This window comes from Lepidothrix coronata, unplaced genomic scaffold, assembly GCF_001604755.1.
Source record: "Lepidothrix coronata isolate B3197 unplaced genomic scaffold, Lepidothrix_coronata-1.0 Scaffold31, whole genome shotgun sequence".
NCBI classification, from domain to species: domain Eukaryota; kingdom Metazoa; phylum Chordata; class Aves; order Passeriformes; family Pipridae; genus Lepidothrix; species Lepidothrix coronata.
The window spans coordinates 4812098-4829116 of NW_016690211.1; the positions used below are offsets into that span (position 1 = coordinate 4812098).

The following is a 17019-nucleotide window of genomic DNA, read 5'->3' on the forward strand; positions in this document are numbered from 1 at the left end:
CAGTCTGTTGTGCTTTGGTGGCTCAGAAAAGCGAAAGAATCGAAATTTAAAAGGCAGCTTTTGAATAAACAATACCATTTTCCGTTAAGTAATCGTTTTGTATAAAAGGAAATATCGCCTACTCAGTTTCATTCAGCGGTGCCAAAAAATGTTATAAATGAGAGACCGCCAACTTTTCTAAGGAGAGAATAATGCCAGACTGTGCTTAATAAACTAGTGCCCCAGAAGTTCATTATCGATGTTGCAATCTTTTCTGATTCTGAAAGGAGACCGCCTACGTCGCCCCCGTTCTCGTCTCGTCCTCCTGGGCTCTCCCAGTGCAAAGCCTGTCAGTCGGGCACGGCCCGAGGTATTAAAGTTTTAGTCGGTTCTGTCTTTTGGTTTTGTTGGGGGTTTTTTGTTGTTTTTTTTTTTTTTTTTTCAGGTTTGGAGTTGGTCGGTCGGAGTTTAGGGTTTCTCTGGGCCGAGCGAGCAGTCCGCCTGCCAACCGCCTTCCTCCCGCCGGACGCGCGGGGAGCGGGATGGATCCTCCACGGCCACTCCGCGCCCGCGGAGCCCACTCCGGGAGAGCAGGAGCCGCTCCGCGCTCCGGTAACACCCCGGACCCGTCGAGGGGGAACCAGGGGCCTCCCTCGGGCGGCCGCGACCCCCCGCGGGTCTCCAGCCCGCCCCCCCCCCCGGCGCTGGCGCGGCCGCGCGCGGCGCCGCCTCTCGCCGCTGTCCCCGCCGGTGACTCTGCGGCGCGGGGCTGCGCGGGTGCGCGCCTGTGTGTTCGTGCACCTAGAGCGGATAATTGGAGAGGGTTTCCAGAAGGTGGAAAATGTCACCTGATTCACACTGAACTTTTTAAATCTCCCCACCCCCGAGGAGACACACACACACATTAGGAGACCGCCCACCGCAGACAGCTAGGACCCCCGTATAGATTTAAAGAGAGACTGCATTCAGAGCCTGACGTTCATTCAATAGAGCGATCATAAGCAGGCTGGCTAGTGCTCGCTCCCTCTATACTCCCCCTCACGCTCTCTCTGCGTCTCGCTCACTCGCTGCTATACTGAGGATGTTAAATCAGAGAATCCACCCCGGCATGCTCTTACTTCTGATGTTTCTGTGCCACTTCATGGAAGATCACACAGTGCAGGGTAAGACCAGATTGTTTATTCGCAGATATGTTTCTTTATTATTACTATTGTTCTCTCTCTTTCGGGCACGGTTTAGTTTGCTTGCGGTGTTAAACGCCTCTCTCCAAGGTCCAACAGAACAGAAGTTAACTGTGGGCATGTGATTGCTTTATACTGAGGTGCAGAGGTGTCATTTAGATCCCTTTTTAATCGGATCTTCGCACTGCTCTGCACAGGCACAGAGGACAGATAGGATGTTTCTTGGTATTTATTGTTATTATCCAGCATTAATGAAGAGCAGCATCGAGAGGGAACTTTCTTTCCTAGTCTCGGCTCCCGAATGACTGCTCAAAGTTTGCTGGTAATTTAGCTCAGATTTTTATCTCATCTGACTGACTGACTGACTGAAGGGAAGGTGGTGATGGAGAACCCCACGATTACAGCTGACATTTTTAGAAACCAATAAGTGGTCATTTTACTGACATTCCTTTAATACTGGGATTTCCTCCTCCTCCCTACTTCGTGTGTGTGTGTGAATAAATATTAGCGTTGTAAATTCTCCTGCACTGAAGAGAGTGCTTTAATAAGTTGTTGGTTTATTTTTTTTCTTCACCGTACGAACAAAACAAACTCGAACCTGATATTGACAACTCTTAAGAGCCCTCTTTCGACACAAGGGAATATTGATTTTCAGTTTTGGGGCTTTTTCCCTTATCTTGACCGTGTTCCAACCACAACCTGGATGCCTCACCGTTGTTTGTTTTATATTGTTTTCCTTTTATTTTTTATCTCCCCCACTACCGATATAGAGCATAAATTAATCTAATGTAGGCAACTCTGAGACACGAAATATTTTTTTTTAAGGGCGTTGTTTGTTCGATGAATTTTAGCGAGGGGGGAGTCTTTCACCGCGCCCAGCGACATCTCGGCTGGTCGATCCTGACCCCTCTCTGCGGTACATTCCTATTGGAGTAAGGAGACAGGATCGAGCCCTGGCTAGATTAGCAGCAGAATCAATTGGTATTGAGTTGCTGGAGAAGTCACATTGGCTATTCACGAGAGACTCATCACAACCAAAATGCTCCAGCTAAAAAAAAAGGGAGTTGCTTGGACTAATATTCTTGGCTTGACTCCACAAATAACAAGGATACTGGGGGGGTGGGGGGTGGGGGGGGAGAAAAAGAAAAAGGAAAAAAATAACCGCAACAAAAGCCACTCTATCCCGTGTAAAGATAGTGTACTTTCCTCTAAAATGCTTGCAGGAGAGGTGGTATTTATAACTTTTCCAGCTTGATCGATTTTTAAAACTCTGTAGGGACCTCCTACTCAAAGTGACCTTGTATTTTATGTACTTTGCTCACCTTTTTTTTTTTTTTTGGAACTCTGCTGACTTATTTTAGTGAAGGAAAGACATTTGTTAATAGAAGCAGCAAAATGTGGGGATTTCGAAAGACTTCTCTAACAGCAAATGTTCCCAGTTCGTGCAGATTGCAAAATGGGCTGGGACTTGAAACTGTGCGGCAGTAAAACAATGCTGCTGTGCAGCCGCGGTGAGGAGGAGAGGGCAGGGGGAGGAGGAAGGAATTTGCAAGCGCGATTTTCTTTTTATTCCCTTTTAAATGCACATCCTTTTCAAGCCTCTGTCACGTGTCGACAGTGCTCCTTCTGCTCTACATATGGAATAAATATCTCGGAAAACTGTCTCGTCCTGTTTTGGTTGGGTCTTTTCTTTCTTTTAGTTTGTTTTGTTTAGGGTTGGGGGGCGGAGGGTTGTGTGTGTGTTGGGGGTATTTTTTTGTTTGTTTGTTCTTTTGTGGGTTTGGGGCAATTTTTTTGTTTGGTTGTTTGAGGTTTTTGGGGGGGAAGGGGAGAGGGAGCATCTGTTTGTTTGTTTTTTAAACTGCGCTTCCAAATGGGCCGTAGTAGCTGCGGGTTATGAACCGGACAAATAAAAGGAAACAGTCTAGTAAAAGTCACGGCAAGGCGCACGTGCTATGTCTGGGTCACTGGTGACCGCCACTGATCCGTCTGGGTGTCCCTCCTGCCCCCCGCCCTGCAGCTGGGAACTGCTGGCTCCGGCAGGCGCGGAACGGGCGCTGCCAGGTCCTCTACAAAACCGACCTCAGCAAAGAGGAGTGCTGCAAGAGCGGCCGCCTGACCACGTCCTGGACGGCGGAGGACGTCAACGACAACACGCTTTTTAAGTGGATGATTTTTAATGGGGGAGCCCCAAACTGCATCCCGTGCAAAGGTAAGGGGGTGCTGGCGAGCTGCTCCGAGCGGAGGAGCGGCTCACGCAGGGGCTGGGCTGGGGGGAGGAGGAGCGGGGGAGAGAACTGGGAGGGAGGGCAGCGCGGTCCTCCCGCTTTCTTCCTCAGTAGGGCTTTGAGGGGCGTCTCGTACCAGCCTCGGAATCGGGAAGGGGACTCCCATTTCTGCCCGTCCGCCCTGCATATCGTGAGGAGGAGAGAGCCACTTCTTCTTCCCCCTGCCCTCACTGGAGAGGGGATTTAGCTCGAGTAGTGTTTTCTGGATGGGGGTGGGGAAAGGTGTTCTCCCTCTGTGCTCTGGGTTCATGGTGTCTTTTTGTTCTTTAAGCAGTTTTGACACCAGGTCTGTTCTGCACACTAGGTACTAAAGTGGTGCTTCTTTCCTTCCATCAGAAACATGCGAAAATGTGGACTGTGGACCCGGGAAGAAATGTAAAATGAATAAGAAGAACAAACCTCGGTGTGTTTGTGCTCCGGATTGCTCTAATATCACTTGGAAGGGCCCCGTGTGTGGCTTAGATGGGAAAACCTACAGGAACGAGTGTGCCCTTCTCAAAGCCAGATGTAAAGAACAGCCCGAACTTGAAGTCCAGTATCAGGGCAAATGCAAAAGTAGGTTTGCAAATCTAATCCAATCTCCCTCAAATGCCAAAGGGTGTGTATCTTGAGTGTAGGATGGAGGACTTGTTGGATGTACTTCCCCACAGGAACCAGAGTGATGTTCCAAAGGTTAGGAGATGGTAACTAGACCATGCTCAACAGACAAGGATGTAATGAATTGAGAGTTCCTCATAGTCTATCAGCATTTGTGTCCCACCAGCTACCCAGAGATGGGAAGGCTTCCTCCAGCGGCCCTTAAATGAGAGCTGCTAAAGGCTTTTATCTGATCATTTGTTTTGTTGCATCACCTGTTTACTCCTCATTGGGACTACGGTATCTTTTACTAATCATTGCGTGTTTCTGTCTGCATTTCAGAGACCTGCAGGGATGTCTTGTGCCCAGGCAGCTCCACGTGTGTGGTTGACCAAACCAACAATGCCTACTGCGTGACATGTAATCGAATTTGTCCAGAGCCTACCTCCCCTGAACAGTATCTCTGTGGGAATGATGGCATAACTTACGCCAGTGCCTGCCACCTGAGAAAAGCCACCTGCTTGCTGGGCAGATCCATCGGATTAGCCTACGAAGGAAAATGCATCAGTACGTATCTTAGTAGGAGGGTAAGGATGGGGGAAACTTCCTCAGTCACCCGTTTCAGAGTATCCAGTGTGTGCAACTGGATGGATGTAGTTATTGCTGGTGAGGAAGAGACTTCCAGCAACCTGGGTTAGTACTACCCTCTAGAAAGAAGAGAGACAGGGTGAACTTTTTCCTGGAAAAGATAGCAAAAAAGATGAGGGAGAAGAGGGCCTGATCCTGCTCTGGCTGTGGGTGCTGACATTAGTATCCAAGGGAGAAGCAGCCGCCATGAAATAGATGATGACATGGTTATATAACAAGGTCTCGGTATCCAGTGGGTCTGGATTCCTGGAAACAATTGTCTTCAAGTGGTCTTGGCAAAGATTATGTTAATTTAATTGGAAACATCTGATCACTTTTTCCTCTTTAGAAGTAATTGTGGAGTTTAGAGACGGTTGGTGGGTGAAGATAGGAAAATAATCTCTGTGCACCCTGACATTCTGTGTTGTGATTTCCAGAAATGACTGATATTCAGTGTGTTACAATGAAGCACCTGCAGGGCAGCCTCTGCTCCCCAAAACTGCTGGGGTAATTCACGGGAGCCTCAGGTTGCTTTTAGTTGGCATAGGTTGAGGTGAATTCCCTTTCAAATCTTGTAGACAACTATTCTCTGTGGGTTAGTTTAAAAATAATAGATTTAGAAATGCTGGACCTGTTGACAAATCCTGAATTTACTGTTAATTTGGGGAGCTGAATTTCCACTGACATCAAATGGAGGAGGAAAGTCATGTACAATAGGCAAATGTAATTCTGTATTCCCAGGGCAAAACTTTGCTGGCACAGCTGTCTTTCCTCCCCCATACATAGACAGGTAATGTTGTCCAAGGGAATACTTGCTTGAGCAAAATCAGCAAGTATCATCACATGTACTACATCTGAGCTTTGTTTCTTCACAGTTCACAGGGGAAAGGGGGTTTTTGGGGTTGCTGGTCATTGTTTTTCTTTTTGCTTTGTCTTTTCACTTACCCCTAGTATCCTGTGTGTATTTTTAGAAGCCAAATCCTGTGAAGACATTCAGTGCACTGCTGGGAAGAAATGCCTGTGGGATTTTAAGGTTGGTAGAGGTCGGTGTGCTCTCTGCGATGAGCTCTGCCCCGAAAGCAAGTCAGAAGAGGCAGTCTGTGCCAGTGATAACACAACTTACCCAAGCGAGTGTGCCATGAAAGAGGCAGCCTGCTCAATGGGTGTGCTTCTAGAAGTAAAGCACTCTGGATCTTGCAACTGTAAGTGAGATTTTTAACTCTGCAGACACTTAAAGCTTCTGAAGGCGATACCTAGGTAATGAAGACTTACACCTTTAAACATAAGAAAGCTTGATTTATTGATTCAAGGTACAGTAGAGTATAAGTATCTATCTATCACGCACACATTTTTGTTGCTGATAAAATGCAATAGATCTCCAACAACGAGCTGGCCTTCAAGTTGGAGTTTTGGGGATGTTCCAAGGACAAGCCATTCTATCAGAAAGGTGTTGCCCGAGGATTGTAATTCTAGTGACTTTTTCGTACTTTGTCTGCTCTCGTGTGCTTTGCTGATTGCTTTATTAACATCTGGATAAACTCTTAACTCGGTCCAAAAGAACAAGCTTAAAGGTAGCACAGGGGCATCTGGTTTAGCACAGTTGCCTCTACTAACTCTGAATGAAGGACACAAAGCAATTAAACCTAGAACACCTGAGCGCTCTGTATTTGATTTCAGGAATCTGCCAATAAAACCTGAGCCATTGATTCTTCAGAACTTTCTGCAGTTATGACTTCATAGATTACATATAAAAAACCTTATTTCATAACAGCAGATGCCAAAGAGCATCTCACTACAAGTCGCATAAAATGCAACGCTGTATTATGGCTGTTCAGAGGGCTTTGAAAACATGCACTGAGCTGCTTCTGCGCTGTTGTTGTCCTTATTTAAACAACAGCTCCCCTATATTCCCCCATCTAGCCATTAATGAAGACCCAGAAGATGAAGAGGAAGATGAAGACCAGGACTACAGCTTTCCTATATCTTCCATTCTAGAGTGGTAAAACCTCCATCACTATTGAAACAGCCATTGGGCACAAAAATCAATGTCCATACTGTAAATAAGTGTATGCTTATTTATTTTGGGGAGAAAAAAAAAAGTATACATATAGTTGAGTCTCGTAGACATTTATTTATACTGTGTCATGTTTTATAATTTATACATAAAATGTCTGGTTGACTGTACACCTTGTTTTTTGAAGAAATTTATTCGTTATGGGAAGAGCAGTGTTATTTATTGTGAGGTCTCTTGCTTGTAAATTAAAGCTTTTCTTTTTTCTTGTAAACTATAACTATTCCTTAGAGTCTACCCACATAATCTCATCTCTTTGTTTCACTGATGTTAACTTCCACTTTAACAAACTTGCATGTCAGTTTCTGTTATGTTTATTTATTGGATTTTCTTCTTGCCGGTTCTGTACATTAAAGATCCCTGTGTTCTTGTTTACAAGGAATCTTGACTGACCAAAAGGCATTGTAACTGACTTAAGTATACTTTCAGGGTGCGGTGGGGTGATTTTTAAGGAAACTTCTTCCCCTTAATTTTTCTCTACTTCTGATCACATATACTGAAGTGATCTCAGTGTATTGAGAGTTTATACTGTGCTATACAAATTCTGTATCTGAAGATCTTGGATTATGAAAGTCGATAACAGCTACAGGAATAACTGTAATAAGAATAAGGGGGTTATTTTATTTTTACTGGTTGTTTTGGGGGAGGGGTTTGTAACATGCATAAGTGTTTTATCAGGTGTTTCCTTTAAGATGGTCTTGCAGTACCACTTTCAAAGTTTTCTTTTCCCAATCAGTGTGTTGCTAAAAGTTATATCAAAGCTTTATCAGTTCAAGTTTCTTGCTTTTCATAATACTTTTTTTCTGATGCAATTTTATATTTTCAAACATGGCGAGTTAAATATAAATTCATTTAAATATATAGTTTTGTACTTTTCTACCATGTAAATGTGCAATGTATATAAAAGTTATAATGTGTATTTGTAAATAAATGATGAGTGAAAAAATAAAAAGTGGAATTTTCCCTACGTGCAGTCCTCAGTCTTTCACTCTAAAGGGTTCTGTCCTCTAGAGTCTTGTTCACTATGCACCAAGTGTTAAGGTGACAGCTCTTGGCTCACACTGATATAAGAAACCCTTTTTTCAGATAGAAGCAATGTCTCCAGTTCATTACTATTTAATTTTAAGTCTAAGTACAATGATAGAGTAGAAGAGATTTGTCATTTTTGTTCTCCTCTCAATCCTCCACATAAAAAGTCTGTCATTTCATAGAATCACAGAATGGTTTGGATTGGAAGGGACCTTACAGACCATCTAGTTCCAACCCTCCTGCCACGGGCAGGGATACATTCCACTAGACCAGTTTGCTCAGAGCTCCATCCAACCTGTCCTTGAACACTTCCAAGGATGGGTCATCCACAACCTCTTCAGGTACTTTCATAGAATCATAGAACGGTTTGGGTTAGAAGGAACCATAAAGATTATCTTGTTCAATCCCCCTGCCATGGGCAGGAGCACGTTTCACTAGACCAGGTTGCTCAGAGCCTCATCCAGCTTGGCCTTGAACAGTTCCAGAGGTAGGGCATGCACAACTTGTCCAGGCAACACCTTCCCATGCCTCACCACCCTTACAGTAAAGAGTCTCTTCTATACATTTAATATTAATTTCCCCTCTTTCAGTTTGTACCCATTACTCCTTGTCCAATCACTACAGTTCCTGATTTAGAGTCCCTCTCTGGCTTTCCTGGAGGCCCCCTTCATTTACTGGAAGGTGCAATGAGGTCTCCACATAACCTCCAGGCTGAACAGCCCCAACTTTCTCGGCCTGTCTTCATAGGGGTGGTGCTCCAGTCCTCTTATCAATGACATTGGCCCTCCTCTGGACTTGTTCCAGCAGTTCCATGTCCTTCTCATGTTGGAGTCACCAGAGCTGGATGCAGCACTCCAGGTGGGGTCTCAGAAGAGCAGAAAAGAGGGGTAAAATCACTTCCCTTGACCTGCTGGCCATGCTACTTTTGATACAGCCCAGGATTTTGTTGGCTTTCTGGGCTGTGAGCACACATTGCCAGCTCATGTTGAGTTCCACATCAACCATCACCCCCAAGTCCTTCTCCACAGAGCTGCTCTCAATCATTTCTCCCCCTAACCTGTAGATGTGTCGAGGATTACCCTGACCCAGGTGTAGGACCTTGCACTGTGCTTTGTAGAACTTCTTGAGGTTTGCATTGGCCCACCTCTCAAGCCCACCTCTCAAGCCACCTTTCAAGTCATGGTCCCTCTGGATGGCATCCTCTCCCTCCAGTGTGTTGATGACACACGTTTCTTGGTCCTTTTTTACTTTCACACTTCTAGGAGGTTTTGAATATGCATTTGAATTTTTGCTATACTTCAGGTCAATTTAGATGGCCAATAGAAAAAGCAAAACAAGGTCTACTTGCCCAAATTCAAGATGCAGAAAAGACAAACCAAACCAAAAAAAACCCCAAAAAAACCCCCAAACCAACAAACCATCTAAGAGCACACTATCACTTGGAAATTATTTTTCTCCCAAAAGGAAGTTTAATTCAGAAGTTCTTTTTGGTCAACCTATATTTAGACTGGACACACCTTTAAGACTGCCTACGAATACAATGAACTGATGAGAGGAAACCAGCGTAAGTACAGGAGGAATCAAAATAGTGTTTTATGCTACCTGAGTCAGGCTGTTCTCACAAATAAGGCCCCACTAAAAAAAAACTCTCTATCGTACTCCATAAAACTTAAAAAATACTTAAGCGCTTTATTCAATGATATTTTAAGTACTTGCTGAGCTGAGGTCTGAGAATAGTTGATTCATCCTTTAGTTTATATAAAAATCATATTTAAAGAATCTTCCTGCTGTAGTCTTCTGTATATTTCCCACTATATAGGAAACTCTAATTTGTTATGGGTTGTTTAGATTATTCAAAGCAAGCATAATTTATTCATCTCTGAATATATAAAAAATACAAGCATGCATTTATAATATTGTATTTAAAATAATAGCAAAAAAATTTTGCCCTTCATCCTCCTGTTATGTCATTTAGACAAGTAGTCTCTTTGGAAGGAAGATCATGATGAGAGCAGCAAAGGGAGCAGGATTTTGATCTCCTGGGGGAAAAGAACCCAGAATAAAAGAGAACGAGGGCCAGGAGAACAAAGGTATGGAAAAAGAATCTATTGGAAAGTCTCTCAAGGAACTAATACATGACAATGACATAGAAACAACATGTTTAATAGATATGGCGAATATCAGAGAAGATTTTTCTTCAGTTTAGTGCCAGCTACTGCATTTCCAACAAAACAAAAACATTAAAATACTGGTTTTAATTGTAAATATATTTACATGTCTTACAGAGAGACTGTAGCATAGCAGGATTGCTGAGTTCTAATTTTATGTCTTGCTACTAGTTGACAAAATAACTTGGGGAGATAAATTCAAAAAAGGAACAAAAATGCCAGGAAGGTATATTTACACGAGCACATACATGTACGCTAAATGGTCACAAAAATCTACATCATGTTTTTGCTGATAAAATTATCTAAGTTCTGATACTGCATCTCTCATTGCTCCTGCTATTTCTATATAGATGAAAATCTTGAAACCTACCTTGCACCAAAGCCTGCTTGTGATGTGCAGGTGTGGCATCACCTGAAAGGCTTCTTGAAGTATCTTCTGAGCATGCCTAACATACATCATGAAGCCTCATCATGAAGCACAACAGCCCCAGAGACTTTCTCCCAGAAACATGTCCAGAGGTTGTGGATGCATAACTGCCAACATTTTACATAACATCATACTTGTAGATAAGGCACTTGCCCTTGAAGTGGGAGATATAGATTCACTGCCAGTCTCTTTCTGAGGAGATCTTTCCCACATCTCCCAAGAATGCATCCAGCACCAACTCAAGGTGAATCTCAGGCTGGAGAACTGTCTGTCATGCCTGCTGAAACCATACTTCTGTATTGGAAGCAAGATTCATTGAGAGAGGATAATTTGCAACCCTAATAGGTGCTCCTTTTGAAGAGGAAGTCCTGGGTTATTGCTCCAGGGGCTGCCTACACATTTTGCATTTGTAATTGAGTAACATACATAAATAGTGCTTGAAGCAGGGGCCAGAATCCAGGTTGCTTCTCCTCCTCCTTCCCTCACTAGGTAAGTGCCTCCGTCCTTGAGCTATGAAATCATGTTTAACACTCTGCTTAAATCAAGATTACAAATCGCACATATTTTTCTACATTGAGTCATAGTTACAACAGGAGTGAGAAGCTTTACTTTTTTCATCCTCTCTTCTAGTCGTGTACATGGGAAACTTCTTGGGAAGTGGAAATACGAATTTAATTCTCTCAGTCTAAAATAGGTGCTGAATCAATTTTTTCCACCTCTTGGTTTTTATTTTTTTTGTTTTGTTTTGGGGGTTGGGTTTGTGTGTGTGTGTGTCTGTATTTCTTTTGTTATGTTTTGTTCTGTTTCCTCTTTTAATGCACAGGCTACCCTGGATGTTGTTTAAATGAAGAAACAAAGACATATGGATGTCTAAGTACAAGAAGGTACAAGAAGCTCTGAAACCATGTGCCCAAGCTCCTAAAAGCAGAAAAGAAATACATTTCCAGAAACATCTTTATCTTCAGTGTTTTCTGTTGTCTGGCATACATATTCCCCTTGCTGTAAATCACATTTCTGAAACTCCTAGCTCACCATGGAGTAGACTTTGGTACTGAATCCCAGGTCTGTGAACATTCTCAAATACAGGCTAAGTAACGTGGAGTGTGTATGTTTGAAAACAGAAACCATATTCTGGCACTAAAGTAAAATCTGCATAATTCTAAGAGACTCAGCTTGAGGCATCTGAACAGTAAGAATATTGCCTCTAAAGCCCCGGTTCCCAAATGTATTTGTCTGCGCAACACAAGCAAATGAGTATACACAATTTTGATCACACTCAAATGCATTCCTGAGAGCTGTGTTCTTATGACAGATTTAAATACAGTATCATGGACTGCTTTTGCAAGTTTTACCTTTTTGCTTACCTTCTGCTTGCTAACACACCTCAACTAAAGCTACATTCCAAGCCTCTCAGCAAATTTCAAACAGCTGTCATTTCTTTCTTTTTCTCTTTTCCTTCTTTTTTTTTTGACATTAAAATATTTCTTTCTTTCTTTCCCTCCAAATGGGAATCAGGTGAAATTAAATTTCAGTATGCACTGCTGTTCTCTGGATAGTGACATTTTACTATACAATGAATCACCAGCACAGAAACATCTGTATCTTATCCCTTTGAAGAATTAGTATTCCATGCTTTCTGGTGAAGCATAGCATTTGTACATAAACCAAGGCATTCACAAGGTATCAGATTTTAAATTCATAACTCTCTGAAGATAAGGCAATTACATTTTTTGTTTGATATTCCTGTAGTTCCAAGGCCTGCCTGACCCATTATGGCAGCATGAATCTGGCAGGTAGTATATGGAAAATAGTTTGCATAAGTTAACTATTTTTATTTTTTTGTTCCCAATAGATATAATTATATAATAGGTCCTAGTGGCTGGATTTTGCTCACAATCATTTGGGATCATCTGTATAATTCACATTCTTTCATTACTTCTAAACAGTGTGGCCAATTAAATTATCACATAGTGAAGAAATACAACATGAAAGCAATGTGCAAGCCATAATGTTTAGTTCAGAAGTTAAATCCACGTTTGGCTCATTTGCCTGTAATTTACAGGTACGTTCTTTTAATTTCTTAATCTTTGAATGGATTTGTTCAACTTCACCATGGGATTGAAAAATACTAATGTGTCAGAAAACTGAGAAGGAACTATGGACTTTGATAACAGATACTCAGGTGTCCCAGATGCTACAGAATAATGAGTTTACCAAGGTGCTGAAGAGTAGATTTTAATGTGTAAAGGCCCCTGAATTTCTACCGCTGCCACTCAGTAACAGCATCTGAAACTCCCAGTGCTTCAGTGAGATCACTAGATACCCAGAACTTCTCAAAATAAAATCACAGCATTCACATTCAAGAACTGAATTTTATTCACCTTTTTAAAATATTTTTTGAAATATTAAAAAATAAAAAATTAAATATTTCAAAATTTCAAAATATGTAAAAATTAATTAGCAATTAACTAATAATTTTCATAGCATGTTAAAGGTCTACAGGAAAAGCAGTATTTTTTTAAAAAATCATTCTTATCCAGTATAGCATGGTTATATGCAAAAATAGTTTTACACAAGAAGAACAGTTTTAATAAATTTTCCAAGATCATTTAGCAATTTGAAATGCTCTTACTCAGATAAGTGTTCCTACCATCTTCTGCTGAGCTTCATGTAATGTACTTGTCATTTTAATTTTCAATAACATTTATATTCTAGAACTATTTTATGGAACTACAAGGATGATGTTGGTGAATGTACATTGAAGATGCTAAAATGTGCTTCTGTCTGATTTCTGAATTAGAAGCATTGCTAAAAGAGGTCACAGGGCAAAATATGTAGATAAGCCAGATAGGAAGTTATGCAATTCATTGGTAAATGGAGACAAAGGTGGCACAGATGACAAGTGAGCCCAGCAGAGCCTCAGGGGCTGCAAGGGGCATTTAAGGGATGGGGCTGCTACTGCCTGGAGAAGAGGCGGCTTTGGAAACACCTCAGATCAGCCTTTACCACCTGCAAGCAGGTCTTTGTGTAGACAGAGCCAGGCTCTCCGTAGCAGCACTTGTTAGCAGGACAAGAGACCACATGCATAAGCTGAAACAAGAGAAGTTCACACTGGGTTTAAGGGAAACCTTTTTTTCCACAGGAGAACAATCCAACAGATGATTTCCTGACAACACTTAAAAGCTGAATTATCCTATGATAGTATCAAAAGGTACACCCGCCTACTTTTAAGTCTTACAGACTCCAAAATCAGAAATGAACGTCCAGTTAAGAAGAAAAAATTCCCTCAAGAAATATTAAATGAACAACCGTATCACCACAGCTGCTGGATGTAATTGTCAGTAGGAATACAGAATGTTCCTTCTTTATTATGTTTTTCCCTTATATGATCCTTCAGTGATCCTAACATTTACCATAAATGCTATTCTCCCATTGAGTTTAGTGAAATCTTTTGCTGTTCAAGGAATGCAGCACCTATTCACTAGAATATTCATTCTGTGCCAAGCAGAATGTATTGTAGATAAAATGTAAGAAAATTAACAACAGTTTCTGTCTGTATTTTTAAGTGAGAACAAGTAAATAAAATGGAAGAATGAAGCAGTTAAAATTCAGTTTAAAACAATCGTATTGTTCAGATTTGAAATTTACTTTTTTTTTTTTTTTAAGGACTGACAATAATTCTCAAAGAGACAATAACTAGTACCAGCTAGATTGGTCAAGACATCAAGGAAAGCAAAAAAAAAAAAAAAAGATATGCCCACTTGAGCAACTAAGAAAAGCCCTTCCCATAATGTTTTCCCATATACAGATGGTTTACTCAGAGCACTTCNTTTTTTTTTAAGGACTGACAATAATTCTCAAAGAGACAATAACTAGTACCAGCTAGATTGGTCAAGACATCAAGGAAAGCAAAAAAAAAAAAAAAAGATAATGCCCACTGGAGCAACTAAGAAAAGCCCTTCCCATAATCTTTTCCCATATACAGATGGTTTACTCAGAGCACTTCAGATCCTTGTTTCAAATGGTGACTCCACCAAAACTGCAAAACACCAAAAATGTTTAACATTAAAGATATGCAAATACTAGTATTTCCACAGTTGGACTTCAAGCTTAAAGTAATTAATTTTCATTCATTTTACGAGAAACCAGAAAGACACTGAATCTATCTCTATAAAGTTACAGACCTGGAGCTCCAAATTTACACAGCCCACAAACCCGAGGGTTGCACTTCTCAACCCAGCATGCCTGGAAGCTGTGACAATTCGTTTATTAATCTCCACAGCATTCTCCATTTATGGGCTCTGGTGGAACCTCAGCCTTAACTGAAAGGCACTTGATGCTGTCAGCAACGTAATAAGAAGCACCACACGAGCTGACAGGGTGAAATTCAGCCAGGGCCCACAACAGAAACTCAAGCAAAGCCGTTGCTTCCTATAAGGAAGAAAGGCCAGAAGTTGAAGTGCTTAGCTTCAGCCTGTGTACAGCAAAGGTGGTCTAACATACCACCAGATAAGGGCATAGGACACACAGTTTCACAAATACACTGCAAGTTAGTAAACAGCTACTAACCTCACACTGAAAAAAAAAAAACATAGTGAGGCTTAAGAACATTTGGGAGTAAATTTTACTGCTCCTGCTCACCAACACTCCAGTTCTCCACAGTAATGAACTAGTCAGGACGTAAATAACTCCCTTCTTAAAAAAAAAAAATAAATCACTGAGAGATTTTCCCTTTATTAGATTGATTTTTCTTTTATTTTTTTTCTCTTTTTTCCTTTCTTTTCCAAATAAGACATAGCAAATGGAAAATTGAGAGAAATGAAGAAGCAATAGAAAAGTGTCACAGCAAGGCAAATGAAAAAAAAAAAAGGAGGGCGGAGTAAATTCAACAGGAAAAAGAGCACAAGACCAAAAAGAAATAAAATTATGCTAAAAGTCATATGTGAAGAACTACACACTAGAAGACCATTTGGATCACACCCTCAGATGTATGAGCAATGCTGTGAACGCTGAAGTGCCATCTACTGGTATATTTTGTGCTAACCCTGTTGCTTGGAGTCCACCATGAGGCACGTGAAATGGGAGATTCATGTTTTTCTCTGCCACTGACCTTTTGGTGACTGTGAGTAACAGAAATTGTGTTATAATCTCTCCACGGTAAAATGCAGATATTAAGATTTCATAACCTGTGTGCTTTCACAGCCTGTGCAAAGCTCTTTGAAATCTACTGGTAGAATGTTCTGCAAGAGAAGTAGAAACTTTTGTGGCAGCATCTCCACATCCAAACTCAGCACTTCCAGAGAAGATGTTAAAAAATGAAGTGGGAGACAGAAGAAAAGGAGAACAGAAGACAGCAGAGGAAGAAGAAAAGAGAAGAAGGTAAAGACCAGTAGAAGTTAAGGAGGGGGAGAATCAATAGAATACAGTGTAAGTAATTAATTGCTAAGGACATTACAATTTACACTGCAGTTTTAGCAGATGTGTATGTATTGCTCCAGCTGTGGGAACAGTAGGCTTTCCAAATCTTGTTTCCGACACACAGTAACTGTGAACTCTATTATATGCAAATAATAAATCTAACCAGCACCTCCAACATATGAATGATCAAGAAGAAGAGGGCCATATTTTCAGACGTGTTAGCACATATTTGTCAACACCAAACTTAGCTAAATAGCACAAAAGACTACAAGACAATGGTAACAAATGCACAAAGCAGTATGTGAGCTTGCAAGTAGATACATGGTATCTACTTTTTTAACCCATGTTTAATAGGTAAGGCCCCTAGGGATGGCAGACAGCACAGGGTCTTGTGCAGACTGGATGGGCTTGTTTTGCTGATGTATTTACTGGCTGGTATGTTAATTTTTTCAATGTGTTATAGAGCAGTTCCCAAGTTAGGGTCATGACCCCACTTGGGGCCCAAAAGCCTGGAAGTAAAAATGAAAGTGGGGTTGTGACCCTGGAAGTAGGATTGCCAAGGGAAAACTTTGGGAAGCACTGATGTTGTGCTACGAGGTGAGACTCCTACATGGATGGTATGTTTAATCACTGCTGAGGGAAAAAGTTTTTAACACTGTCTATATTTCTCAGAGACTTGAGTCTCATTTCTGACTGATTTACTGCCAGATTCAAGTAAAGGTCTCAGGTACATTTGAGAATTAAATTCAGAATTTTGAGTACTACATCTTGAAAAGATCAGGTCCTTAACGTAATGAAGAAATACCCACCATTTTCTGTAAAATATCCATTGATAGCTACAGTCCACAGATTAGAACACTTTCCTCACAATCCTTGGCCAGAAGAAATCACACACACTTCTGCCATTTTTCAGGAGTACAATCACACCACCAGGTCATCTTTGTGGGATGGACCCAAGTTTTTGAGTTTTGTCGAATTCTGCAGTGTTACCAGGGCAGGTGGGGTTTGTACCTCACCACCTGCATGATCTTTGGTCAAGGAGCAAGTATGTTTGGCTAAGAAAGAGTTACTATGTTGAGAAAGCATACTGAATAGAAAGGGAGAGCTACTCTGAAGTCTGACACCATTCTTTAGAAGCAGTGGTACAGATATGTTCTTCAAGAACAGATCCTAAGCTTGAATCCAGCCTGTACTGTGAGGGTTGAAGGTTTAGTTACTAGTAGGCATTCATCTAGTGCCATTTCAGGCACCATAA

General features: G+C 41.4%; 1 protein-coding gene across 1 annotated transcript; it reads left to right on the plus strand.

Moving 5' to 3' along the window:
• Positions 1–791: 791 nt before the first annotated feature.
• Positions 792–7689, plus strand: FST (follistatin). The gene is made up of 6 exons (XM_017811366.1): positions 792–1142; positions 3181–3372; positions 3785–4003; positions 4367–4591; positions 5623–5853; positions 6572–7689. The coding sequence occupies exons 1-6, from the start codon at positions 1061–1063 to the stop codon at positions 6652–6654; spliced, it is 1032 nt and encodes a 343-aa protein (XP_017666855.1). The 5' UTR covers positions 792–1060; the 3' UTR covers positions 6655–7689.
• The last annotated feature ends 9330 nt before the right edge of the window (positions 7690–17019 follow it).

What these genes read in the sequence shown, in the direction of transcription:
- FST (XM_017811366.1), top strand. Translation starts at nt 1,061, where the DNA reads ATGTTAAATCAGAGAATCCACCCCGGCATGCTCTTACTTCTGATGTTT. An exon ending in GTATCAGGGCAAATGCAAAA is followed by an intron (nt 4,004 to 4,366) that starts GTAGGTTTGCAA and finishes TCTGCATTTCAG; the next exon opens with AGACCTGCAGGGATGTCTTG. An exon ending in CTACGAAGGAAAATGCATCA is followed by an intron (nt 4,592 to 5,622) that starts GTACGTATCTTA and finishes GTGTATTTTTAG; the next exon opens with AAGCCAAATCCTGTGAAGAC.